The sequence below is a fragment of the Serinus canaria genome, chromosome 3, assembly GCF_022539315.1.
Source record: "Serinus canaria isolate serCan28SL12 chromosome 3, serCan2020, whole genome shotgun sequence".
Taxonomy (NCBI): domain Eukaryota; kingdom Metazoa; phylum Chordata; class Aves; order Passeriformes; family Fringillidae; genus Serinus; species Serinus canaria.
This window is the reverse complement of record NC_066316.1, coordinates 100,744,615-100,758,241: the sequence shown is the minus strand read 5'-3', so window position 1 is coordinate 100,758,241 and position 13,627 is coordinate 100,744,615. Positions and strand designations below refer to the sequence as shown.

Below are 13,627 nucleotides of genomic sequence, written 5' to 3'. Positions count from 1 at the left end.
AAAGTAGAGGAAAATCAAATGGTATAAGAAGACATCAGATTTCGAAATTAAATGTACTATCTAATGTGCCATGTGATTGGACTCTGGGGAGACTCAAGGTAGGAATTGTCTGCAGGTTATTTCTTTCCTCAGATTTAGTAAAAACTCTGAGTTGAGAAAGATAAACTTAAGATGATATGCCCCCATTTTTCTCCCAGCTGAGGGGAAAAAAAGAGTGATTATCTTTTATGTAGTCAGCTGGAGGTGTCTGAATTCATACTGTGAAAGAGCTAATGTATTCTTTTCAAAAGATTCAAGAAAGAATTTCCTGAAGCAGTGAGACTGACTGAGGTCAATCCAAGGCTTTACTGATATTTTCATAAGCTTTCGTGGATGACAGTTTGAGAAGCAACTTGTTAAACTGTCAAAGTCTTGGTAAACTGTCCTAAGCATAAATAATAGTGCCAAATAGATTAATTGCTGGGAAAGAGCCAATTTTCAGTGATAATATCTCTCAAGATTTGCACAGGTGCTTATCAGCTACAGAACAGAATGTAATGGATTGAGAAAGCTTCTAACTGGGCAATAGAATCTTTGAACATCATTCAGCTACAAGTGGCTGGTTAGTTTGGTTAATAAATGTCTTCCTTTACACATATCCTGGGTGTATTTTCCTTTTACATATAGCTATACTCACAGATCTGATGTCCTGCTTTGAATTCCACTTCAGTATTCATAACCCTTGATCTGCATGTCCAAGGTAACAAGATTGGGAAATACAAGATTTGCTTAGCTTTTGTTTATAGAGTGTACAGTTATCTAAATGTTTGTGAGTGAGACCCTAAAGAGAGGGAAGGATTGTCCTGTCTCCCAGGTGTGCAGCTGTAAGAGTCTTTCATGGCCCATCCAGGCCTTTAAGCAGAAGTTATTTCTAAACACAGGTTATCGACACTGGAAATAGAACAAAGAGCACAAAGCCTTGGTCTCTTTGAGACTTTGAAAACCAGTCCTGAAACCTTTCATGAACACATGGCTAAATATGTTTACCCAAGTATTGAAGGCCAAGATCACCAGCGCTTGCTTTACTATTTTACACTCCTGGAAAACTGCGGCTGCTCAGAAGTGGTGAACCATGCTGTTAAACCTGAAACTCACATCCGACTCCTGAAAAAGTTCAAGGCAGTTGCACCAGGTAAGAGAGTACCTGTTTGTTTTCTTCATAACTGTATTTATTACTTTATTATGTAAGTATTGGCATGATTGTGCTCAGCTAGTTTGTCTTCCTGGTAATTTCCTTTTCTGTGAGCAAAGGAGATGAATACAATTAATATAGTTCTTTCTCTTTGTTTTACTGGAAATTTATTTGATCACAGCAAGAAAAAACAAGAGCAGGTTTCTGTTAGTGATGCAACTTAAAATTATTTGATATTTCATAGTGAAATTTTAAATGAAAAATATCAAGTTCCTAGAGTATAATTTTTAACACTACAAATTTAACATGAATATTCTAAAAGGGCTTAAGAAAGTTTACCTTTCAGAGACTGAATTACAGAATATATTAGGGACTTTATGCATTTTGTTTGTGTTTGTCTGAAAGCGGATAATTTTTTGTTATGTTTTACCCTTGATGTTACCTTTTCCTTTCCCAGAATTACAGCATACTTTGTAGCCCTACATTTTCATAGAATTACTGTAAAATATGCTGCTGCTAAGCATTCTGAAACTTGAAATACTACTTTCAATTTGCTTGTTAGTTGGATGCTGTCTTAAATTTTAGTTGTACAACTCCCAAATCCAGTTTCAGAATGAAAAATACACACTATATGGCATTACCCCCTGTGAGGATGAATTAATTGATCAATATTGGAACCTAATGTGTATTGGACACTAACTGTGCTGCAGAGTTTGAAGAGACGTTGCATATGAATTCATGTATTGCAGGAAGAAAAAAGTCCATAATTTTTTTTGAGAGGAGGGATAACCCTCAGTTCTTCTTGATGTTATTCAACAATCGAGTTATGTGATGCTTGCCAAAGAAAATTCTGCCATGAAATTGTTTGCCTTCAAAGCTGTTTATTAAAAAAAAAATGTCCTTGGAACATATGTCAGACATAAATTAGTCAGTTTCTGTGGTAAAAATTTAAATCTTTGTACTACACGCTTAATCAAAATTCTCAGTGTTCAGCATAGTTTAGAGATAGGAGTCAAGGGACAACAGCTAAGTGTTTACAGAGGTTGCAGGCCCAAAGTATTTGAATAAGAACATGGCAATAGAAGTCAGTTACTTTAGAAATTGTATGCAAAGAAAATAAAATAGTATCATTTCTAGAAATACTTCTCTTGTTGGTAAATTAATTGAAAGAATGTTCTTCCTCTGGGAAGCAGAGTAGTAACATGACTCTTGATTATATAAATATTGATGTAAATGGATCTACATGTCCTATATCTAGCTGACCTTATTTAGTTTACTTGTAGTTAGTGCCTTGCAATTTTTCGTAAGTGGTAAGTACCAGCTTTTACATGATCAGAATGCATTTTAAATTAATGAAGACTTATGCCTTGACTTGCATGAGGTTTTCTGGGATTTACATTTAAGTTTTAGCGTGATTCCATATACTATATATATGCTCTTTCTGCTTTGAGAATCTGCTTTTTTTTTTGGGTTGTGTCATAGAATTACAGAATGATTGGGGTTGGAAGGGACCTTAGAGATCAGTCAGTTCCAAATCCTCTGCCATGGGCAGGGACACCTTCCACTAGACCAGGTTGCTCAGTGCCCCACCCAGCCTGGCCGTAGACACTTCCAGGGCGGAGCATCCACAGCTTCTCTGGGCAGCCTGTTCCAGTGACTCACCACCCTCACAGTGAAGGATCTCTTCCATGTATCTAATCTGAATCTACCCTCTTTCAGTTTGAACCCATTCCCCCTTGTTGGAGCAATATATTATCCAACACACGTTAACATATGTTAAAATATGTTCCATGGATTGAGAAATTTCTCATGCACCAGGACATCAAAAAATATTTCTGTCAGTATTTATGTTTGTAAAGGGGATGGGCTAGAATCTTTAGTTCTGGACATGCTAGTGCATTCATTATTTCACATGTAATTGTGGAATGTGGGTAGATTTAATTATGAATAACTTTTACCTCTTTCTCCTTCTGTCACTAGGTCTTAATTACAAAAAGCTAACAGATGAAAATGAAAACCCTCTGGAAACATTGGAACCCATTCTTACAAGTCAAAATATCTTATCTATTTCCAAACTGGCTCCCAAAATTCCTAAAAAAGATGGCAGCATGCTGTCACCAAGTTCTGTTTATGCTGTGTGGTTGCAAAAACTTTTTTGGAACGGTGATCACCATCTCATTAAAAAAATACCAGAAACCATGGATGAGTGGCTACATGCATATGATATGTGTTCCAAATACTTTGATAGACTTGATCCAGATGATATTGCTACTTTCATTGATGAAATTACTTTTTCTCCCAAAGCTGTCACAAAGGTAAGGAGATATTTTTAAAGAATTTTATTCCTCAAGTGAAGCACATAGTATATGAGTTCAATATAGTATCAAGAAGAAAGTCCCAGGAGATGTTACAATTTTCATTTTGCAGTATTTAAAGATAAATTTGTAAACCTTGCTCTGCCTACCTTATCTTTTTATGACAGCCAGTATTAAAAGAAGGGATTTTTATTCACTTAGGGGAGTTAGATCTGTGGATGTCAGAGTTTTGATGGAACCCAAAAGTCCATTTGTGCTCATTCAACTGAGAATAAGATATTGTGTATTTCATGGAGTCATTGAGTGGTTTGGGTTAAAAGAGACCTTAAAGATCATCAAGTTCCAACCTCCCTGCCATGGAGGATTTCTCATCTCTTCTGTCCGTCTGTCTGTCTATCTATCTAATAAAAGCCTGCCCTCTTTCAGTAAAGCCATCCCCCTTATTCCATCACTACAGGCCCTTTGGAAAGCTCTCCTGCAGCCTCCTTTAAGTGTTGAGGGCTGTTCTAATGTCTTCCCAGAGGCTTTTCCTTTCCTTACTGAACAGCCCAAGTTCTCAGCCTATCTTCACAGGAGAGTTGTTCCATCCCTCTGCACATCTTTGTGGCCTCCTCTGGGCTCAGTCCTACTGTCCCTGTCTTTGACATAGATGTTAAACAGTTCCAGTCCCAATACCAGCCCTTGAGGACTGACACTTGGCAGTGCTCTCCATTTGGACATTGAATCCTTAATGCAACTCCTTGTATGCAGCCAACCAAGTCAATTCTTTATTCACCAAGTGGTCCATCTGTCACAGCCATCTCTCCAGTTTGTGTGTCATGCCAAGCAGTGTCAAATGCTTTGCACCAGTCCAGGTAAAGGACACCAGTTGCAGCTCCTCTTTCTTCATCCACCAGTTCTGTAACCCTGTCAGAGAAGACTACCAGATTTGTCAGACATGATATGCCCTTACTGAAGGTGTGTTGGCTGTCACCAGCCACCTCTGCTTTTTTTGTGCCTTACCATAGTTTCCAGGAGGATTTGCACCATGATCTTGCCAGTCACCAAGATGAAACTAATCAGCCTGCAATTCCCTAGGTCATCCTTTCTTAAAAATGAGGACTGTTATTTCCCCTTCTACAGTCAGTGGGAATTTCTCCAGACTGCCACAACTTCTCAGATGAATGGACAGTGGCCTAGCAAATTCATGCACCAACTCCCTCAGAACCCACAGAAGCTTCTCATAAGGACCCAGGACCCGCGCACCTTCAGGTTCCTTAGATGGTCTTGAGCATGAGCTTTTTCTGCAGGGAGTTATTCTTCACTCTGCCAGTCCCTTCATTTGCTTTTTGCAACTTGGGTAGCATGACTGAAGCACTTGCTGGTGAAGACTGATGCAAAATTGTTATTGAATGACTCTTTTCTCCATGTCTCAGGTAACCCCACTTTTATTTCCTTCCAGAGAGGACCCACATTTTCCCTAGTGTTTCTTCTCTCACCAGTATACCTACAGAAGCTTTTCTTGTAGCCCTTGGTGTTCCTGGCAAGATTTAGTTTGAACAGTGCTTTAGCTTTCCTGACCTGGTTGCTGGCTGCTGGGACAGTTGCTGTTCTTGTTTCCACCCTCTCTAGGCTTTCTTTTTGGTGTTTTAAGTTTTTCCAAGAGCTCCTTGTGAATCCCTGCAGGCGTCATAGCATTTTTAAAAGCCTGACTATTTCTTCTTTGGGATACGTTGTTCCTGCGCTTGAAGGAGGTTATCCTTCAATATCAGCCAGCCTTTTTGAGTCCCTCTTTGCTTTATCCCATGGCAAATCCATGAAGTCTAGAGCAGTGAACTTTCTGTGCACCCTCCTCATTGCACTAAGGATCTTCATGGCTACTGCAGCCCAGGCTGATCTTGATTGTCACATTCCCCTCCAGTCCTTCTCTGTTGGTGAAAACAAGTTCCAGCATGGCACCTCTCCTGTTTGGTTCCTGTATGACTTGGAGAAGGACCTTGTCATCAGTGCATTACAGGAGCCTCCTGGGTTGTCTGTGCCCTGTTACATTCTCAGTCCACCAGACACTGGTGTGGTTGTATTTATTTACTTGTGCTCATCCTAAAATTCATTGTGCCACAGGCTTGTGCTTAGTACCAGGCTTTTGCATTCAGAATAAGATGTTCCACAGAGAAAGTATTCTGGCCCAAAGCATGTGGTTTCTATGCATTGTAATAATGTAAATTTTAAACTGTTGTAATCTCATCTGGCTGAAAGCCTGGTTTTGAAAGAATGCACTTTCATATGTTGAACAGATATTACCAGATGTGGAGTTTCTTTTTGCCCAGTGAAACCTACTTTCAAGGATATTTCTAGCATGAAGTTTTACCCATGCTTTCTTATATATCTTTACTGTGAAGCACAAAAGAGAAATGAGATTTCTTAGATTTTACCTTATTAAAAGATCTAGACATGTCTTTACTAATGTTATCTGAAATGAAAAGCCAGTAAAGTATCCAGGGTTCTTTTTGTGTCTATCTTCTTTATTTTGGTTTGTGACAGTTTTTCTGAGGTATTTATACGCCATGTGTAATGAGGTGAATTTCAGTTTGTTCTGTCTTTGAACACTTTTAAAGTTCCCACAATATTAGTATAGGTTTACTAGAACCCATCTAACCTCTGTCTGTATCAGAATTTGGTGAAAAATATTGCTAGCTGGGTTAATAAGAAACTTTTTAAGGAGAGAATTTATGCTGTGATCTGAGTAGACCAGCATGTTTTCTCTGGGTCCCTTGGCTGTTTCTGAAGCCTTTGTAGCAGAACTGTTGTCTTGGCTTAGGTGTTTTGATCCTTTTTATCTCATAAAGGTACTTTTTCATGCTTATGAGCAATGATTCAGACTCATCTTGAGTTCTTAATTGCAAGATTTGACCCTGAACTTGACCCTGAGGTATCAAGGGCATGGCTTGTCGAATGAGAAGGAAGTGCTGTCTTTACATATGGTCATTGCAGCTGACTACTTGAAACTCTTGCTGTTAATGTTTCTTGAGTATTTCGAGGTTATTCTGCCTTTATTCCAGATGAATGGTGCAGGGGGAGAGTGGATATCCTCCACTGTGTGTCTGTTTTGAAACACCTTGATTATTTTCCTTTGTTTCTGTTCATGATTCTAATACATTTCTCTACCCTCTTGAGAGTAGAGAGAAGGAATAGCATGAAAGAAACACAAAAGGCAAGATGATTGTGGTTTGTGGTCAGGCAGAATTTTGTAGTAGAAACCTGTTAGCTTTTTGGCCATGAAAGATGCTCAAGGAAATGCTTGAAACAGTTGGTCAAATCATCTAATGTGCCATGCACTGGGTGTGGGATTGACAGCTTGCAACTAGTTTTGCCTCAGGATCCTGTTCAGTTCTCAAGTAGAATTGTACAATGAGAAATTTTATCATTGTAGACCCTGGAAAATTATCTCTGACATCTCTTTCCTCTACCTTTCACCTGGAAGATGCTTCATACATAAAAGCAGCCTTTTGGTTTGCACCTGTTACTTAAATTTTACGTCTTTTGTGGCTGCCCTGGTCATGTGCTCACTCTTTTAATCTCTAATTCAGCACTTCTTCCCAGTCTAGTTTTGTGGCCAAATACTTTACTATATCAGTTTCCTATTCCCACAACAGATGCATATTTAAGTATTTCATGGAATACTGATACTTAGTCAAAATGCAAAAAATTATGGTAATTATCATGAAATAATCTGTATTGTCACTGATGCAATTGAGCTTTCTCTCTCTCATAGAGGAAACCTGAGAGGAAGCTTACAGTGAGATAGTGAAGTGAGTTTTTTAGGAGTGCTGAGAGGTGAACTGGCAAAAAAGTCCTAAAAACAAATGTTGGATCTCTCTCACTCCTTCAAAATGTCAGAAGGGGAAGGTGGGAAAGAAGAGAGAGAGAATATTCCAGGGAGATGATGAGATGCACTCCACTGGTATTCTTGTGGAACAGTATCTCCATGGAAAAACCCCTTTTGGTCAGAAACAATCAAGAAATGTCTCAAGTGCTAAAAGGTAATGGGACATTGGTTACATAGCACTGTAGGCTACATGAGCTCAACATCAGAGGTAGCATTGCTATTGTCACCTTGCTGGAACTTTGGAAACAGACATCAAAATATCTCTGCTGTTCCAGTATTTCAGTAGAAGTAAGGAAAGGCAGTGGAGGACCAGTAAAACAATAGGCAGCTGCTTCTGCTTGTGTGTCACTTGGATATGGCAGAAAACCTGGGAGCCGAATGTGTAATTATGCAAAAGGGAATGAAAACACAGGGGTTTAGTGGTGGCTTTTGCAACTCCTTGTTCTTCCTGACAAAGACAGGAATGTGATGAGCTTTGACAGGGACCCTTCTATTCACCTGTCCCTTTCCACAAACTATGTTTTAGCTTTCTCATGAATTGGGCCAGCAGGGACTGAATGAGCAGTGCTTGACTGGGCAAAGGGATTGAGAGAATATCTAAATTTGGAGAAATGGACGAGGAGTTTGCAGTTATGAAAGGGCAAATAACATTGTTATACTGACTGTAGTTCGGGATGTGACACAGTTTTAGGTACTTCGAGCTCTAAGAGGCCAAAGATTCTTTTCTCTCATGTTTCTTGCAATCAGTAGAAATGAGTTACCACCTGGAAGATGATATTCAGTTCCCAGGCCTTAAGGGATCATTAAATGGTCACATTGTGTGGTGGGAACTGTGTGAGCAGAGATGCATCATAGTGGGACTTCAGTAAACCATAGACCTAAATTAACATGGTTAATGTAGTTGAAGAAGTACAAATTGATGCAAATTTTTTTGTGTTTGTGGTAAATGAAACAGGCAAAGACCTTAAGGCTTTGTCAGTGCCTTCCTCACACACTGAAGGGCTGGTCCCTGGACCACAGAAGCTCACTGCTGCAAGCAGTTGAGAAGGTTCTTGCTTGTGGCACTTCTACTCAGATATGCTTTTAACTCTGTTTAGCTATTTAAATCTTTCTGACTAAACAATAAATCATTCAGTCTCTGTAATTTTAATAGACTATTTGTGTGTATGGAACTGATTTCTTCCTAAACAGGAGACATTCCAAATATTCATTGAAATGACTGCTTATATTTTTGCATGCATTTTCAATCTATCATCTTTTTCCCCAGACGCTGTTTGCTTTTAAATAATACTGATGTCATAGTTTGTTAATTATAGCAATGATCATATCAACTTTTTACTGTGATAATTTCCCATTTGTTCATGTTTCTGTGATTTTTGTGAAGCTTTTTAGATAGTTTGGGGATTTTTTTTAATTCCTTCATTGCCAGCATTTTGTTCATTGTGCTAGAGAGTTGGTTATGTCTTCAAAGAACCATCTGTTGTAGAGCTCATAGGTCATTGCCCTAATGGTTTTTTTGATAAACTGTACTCTGGAAAAAAAGCCTAGCACAACAAAAACACAGCTGAAAACAATATTTTTAAATCACTGTGTTTTCATTATTGAACACACACTACAAATGGAGCTTGGCACAATATGTTGATTAGAAGAAGAGAAGGCTACAGCTTTAGATGGGAAAAGCAGAATAAAAAGAAGTGGTATCATCAGTCTGGTTTTCTATAGAGAAGGAGAAGCTGAAATTTTCCTTACATGGGTACTCTCTTGCAGACTTCCATCAGATTACAGCTGATGTTTTTTGTTTAACATTCCATCTTTTATAACTTCTTGCCCAAATTCTGATTTAAAAGATTTAAAAGAAATTTTCCTGCAACTTAGTGATTTCAGTTGAAAGGCTGACTTATTTTCTCTGAGTCAGTAGTACTCTTTTGACCATTTTCTTTTCCTTTTTGCTTCCTCAAGCAGGAATACAATGTCCGCATTTTGACCACATGCCAAAGAGGTGTGGAATGAGAACCTGTTTCAACTGAACGTTAACCTGCATCATTTTCTTGACTTTAAAGACACTAAATGCTGTTTAAAATAACTGTACAAAAAAAGCTCAGTCAAAAGAAAAAAATCCAGAATACTGTTCACTATCTTTTGTCTGGCTGATTGATTTAATGCTGTATAAAACACTAAGGAAAAGACAGGGCATGACATTGCCTGAAGGTGTATAAGAAATGTTCTTACAGAGCGTGACTGCCTTCAGATGTTACTTTTTGAATTACTTGGCTTCATTTTATCACTGTGCTCCAGTTCAGTTGATTTGCCTTGCCTGACCTTGTTTTGTTCTTGGATATTGACAGTACTTCTTTTTCAAGTATCAGTGCAAGGTACTTTCTTGTGCCTTTCCTTTATATAGTTATTTTAATTAAATCTGCTTTGAGAATGGAATAGGAAACTTCACTAATAGGAAACTTCACTAATACCTTTTCTTTAACTGTTTCCTTAAACTTCCATTTAAACTTTTTCCAGATGAATTTTACAGGGTCTGTTACCAATGAAATTAGCTTTCATCACAGCAGCCTCAGTGGGGCTGTGCTTTGGATTTGTGACTGAAACCACACTAGGATTTTGACTTGCTGAGCACTGCTTGTACGGTGTCAAGGTTTAATTTTTATCTCAACATCTCAGCCCTGAGTAGGCTGCAGGTTTGCAGAGAGTGGTTAAGGGACACAGCCAGGTCAGCTGACTTGGGCTGGCCAAAGGTGTGTTCTGTGCCATCTAATGTCATGCTCAGTGGTAGCAGAGAGTTGGGTGAGATGAGAGGGATGGAGCACCTCTCCTGTGGGGAAAGACCAAGAGAATTTGGATTGTTTAGCCTGGAAAAGAGAAGGCTTTGGGGTGACCTAATTGTGGCCTTCCAGTACCTGAAGGGAACCCACAGGAAAGATGGAGACAGACAAGAGCATGATGGAGGCAGGACAAGAGGGAATGGCTTCAAACTGGAGAGTAGGTTTAGATTAGACATTAGAAAAAATGGCTCCCCAAAGAAGCTGTGGATGCCCCATCCCTGGAAGTGTTCAAGGCTGGGTTGGATGGGGCTTTGAGCAATCTTGTCTAGTGGAAGGTGTCCCTGCCCAAGGCAAGGGGGCTGGAACTAGGTGGTCTCTAAGGTCCCTTCCAACCCAGGCCATTCTGTGATTCTGTGATTTGGCAGCAGATACAGGAACTGCACCCAGCTGTTCATCTGAACATCAAAACCCATTTTTCATTATGAGGGTGAGTGAACACTGGCACAAGTTGCACAGAGGGGTTGTTCCACATTGGAGATATTCAAGAGCCACCTGAACCTGGTCCTTGGCCACTGGCTCTAGGTGGCTCTGTTTAAGCAGATGCCCTTTGCTGGCCCCTTCCACCCATTCTGTGTTTCAGTGTTGCTGGGATCCCAGGTTCCTGTGCTATTAAAAGAAGTGGAGCTGTTGCCATAATCTCACACTTGCATGTTAATCACTGGCAACAAGAGTAGCAGGGTCAACATCTTCACATACTAGTAAATGATGCTCATACTATACTTTATAAAGAAGTACTTATATACTCTGAGGAGAACAGGCTCATGAGATGAGCTTTTACCCTGAGGAGTAAAATCTGTTGAGGTGAAATAGTATGTGATGTTCTTTGGTTTAAAAAGAGATTTTTAGGATTTTTTTATTATGCATTATAGTCTATAGATTTTAAAATCTTCTTAAACTGTAAAAGCTTTTTAAATATAAAACTTCATTTTGCATACAAACAAAGCTTGAACTAACCCCTAAGCTACATTTTTATCACTGGTTCTAATACCAAATCTCATTACTGAAGCTGACTAGAAGTATGGAGGAGAGCTATTCATAGTTCAGAATAAAATAACCAGGGAAATTATATGTTCATAGTGCTGCATTTTGGCATTTTGCAGATGTGAATGCAAAATTACAGCAGGGCTTGTGAAAAAGCCTTGTATTTTCTTACTTTGTTCTTTTTTTTATTCTGAATGCTTTATTCTGCAGGTGCTTATGGCAACATGACTTCTTAACTGGCATATCCCTTCTCAATATTGACACTGTTCTCTAGGATATAAGTTAGATGGAATACTTAAATTGTTTGCTTTTTGCATTGCTCTTAATTGCATTTTGAATGTTAGAATGGAAGAGAAAAAAATGAAATATGTAGCTGTTTTCTTCTTTTATCGTGTTTATAAAATGGATATATAAATCCAGCTGTGTTTGTTAGATCTTAATGTGATGTGGAGGCTATGAATTTTTCCTTGCTTAAAGTAAAACCTGATATTGAGGCCTTGTTCACAGTAACAAACTCAGTTAATTTGAGTGGGAATGGAACTCTGTTGCATTTGAAACTGTATGGTGAAATTCCCTTTGTATTGTGTTCAAACTGGCAAACTTTCTTAGCTCTAACAATAATGTCCACTCATTTTGCTTTCATCCTTAAAATATCCAGTAGACCATAAGTGTGATTCACAGTAATAGCACAAAAAACCAGGACTAAATATAGATCTTTCACTAGTGACTTTTTATCTAGGGGAGGAAAGGGGAAGTCTGTAAACGGTAAAACTTTCCATTCAATAATCCTTATCAAACTTTTTGTGGCTTTAGAAGTAGCTAGTTAAATTCATGCTGTAAACATCTCTTGGACTTTGTATGAATAATGCTGTAGCAGTTTATTTGCCCTCTTTTATGATAATTCATCTTATTTCCTATTCACTGTCATACAGATTTAAGCATTTTTATTCTATTCCTTGTGTATTTCAACTTGAAAGTTAAAATTGTTTATGTCTTTGTTCAGTATTGCAGTAACTAAAACACCTGATGTTTAAAGTACCCAGTGCTTCGGGTTTAGAGTTCAGGCAGAGGATGCTCCCACCCATTAGAAAGAATATTGCAGGCATTGTTAAAACTGTACTTGAAGTTACAAATGAGCAAATCATACATGAATGTCTGAAATCATACTTCACACTTTGTTTTGGACTTTGAGCCCAAGCTGTGTCTTTCCCCAAACAGGAAAGTCAGACTTTGTTTCGGTTCAATGCCTAAATACAGCTGGTTGTACAGGTCTTTAAAAGTATTTTGTATAACTTGGGCTATAAATAGATTGATATAAAATTCTCAGTCCTTATGGGGTTTTTGCTTATGGTTATGTCTTATATTTTAAACAGTGGTCTCAACCTGACAAAACTAATCTTAGTTGAGTTATCGGTCTTGTAAAACAATTCTCAGACATCTCTCAGAAGATTATAAGGTGGCAGTCTACTAAAATAATTAAAATAATTAGGAAAAGAAGTTCATATGGTTTAAAATGAACATGAGTCAGTAAAAAGGACAGCGGAATAAAGTAAAGGAATACTGATCATTTTAATAAAGACAAGTCAGAAACAAAGTTGTTTCCCATTAAATACTTCATTTAGTTTTATGCTCTGTTGTGGAGCCACCTGACCTCTTGGCACTGCTGTAATACAAATAGTAGTGTATAGGTAATGAATGAATAAATAATTGAGCAATCTTTTTCAGTTGCCAGTTGAAGCCAGGATAGAAGTGACTAAGAAGGCTGTTAAGGCAGTCAAACATCTTTGTGAGAAATCAAGAAAAAAAACTTCAGATAATGACATGAAAGATTCTGAAAATCCATCTGCTGCTTATGAAGAAACACTGAATCATTTGCAACAATCTCTTGCTCATCTGGAAACACTCACTCACAGTTTTATCACTTATTTGAAAAGCAGCAAACAGGTAATGATTACTGATCAAGTGCTTGCTTTGAGTATTACCATGACTAGAAGTGATAGGCATCAATCTTCTGTCATATTTTATTAATATTTTCTACCTTTGCTTTTGTTGACCTGGGTTTTGAACATTCCGTTCCATCAATCTTTTTTTTTTCTCAGGATATTTTAATTCCTAGCAGAAAGGATGACTGATACAGCTCTGTAAATAAGGAGTACACTGATTAGTGTTCCAACAACTGTCTGTTCACAGGATACACTACAGAAGTATGGCTATTTATATGATCTGTCAAGGTCACAAAAAGAAAAAATCCATGAGCAAGCAGTAGCCATGTGTATCGATGGTCAGCCCCTGGACATGGTGCAGCAGTTGTTACAAGTGGCTGTTGGAGATCTAGGCCTTTCTCCTCAGGATATTGTCCAATGTGCTATCAAAAAAATTGTAGGTATATTAAGGTAAGCACACTTTCTTAATTAAGCACAAAAATCTTTCTTCTGGATTTTTGGAAGGTTTTTTTCCAATG

At 38.2% G+C, this 13,627-nt stretch overlaps 1 protein-coding gene across 1 annotated transcript in view; it reads left to right on the top strand.

Annotated features, from left to right (window-relative positions):
- NBAS (NBAS subunit of NRZ tethering complex) overlaps window positions 1–13,627 on the top strand; it is a 158,422-nt gene that overhangs the window by 99,995 nt on the left and 44,800 nt on the right. Inside the window, 4 exon segments of the mRNA XM_030236096.2 lie at window positions 921–1,171; window positions 3,152–3,486; window positions 12,892–13,110; window positions 13,357–13,559. Coding sequence (XP_030091956.2) covers window positions 921–1,171; window positions 3,152–3,486; window positions 12,892–13,110; window positions 13,357–13,559 — 1,008 coding nt within the window.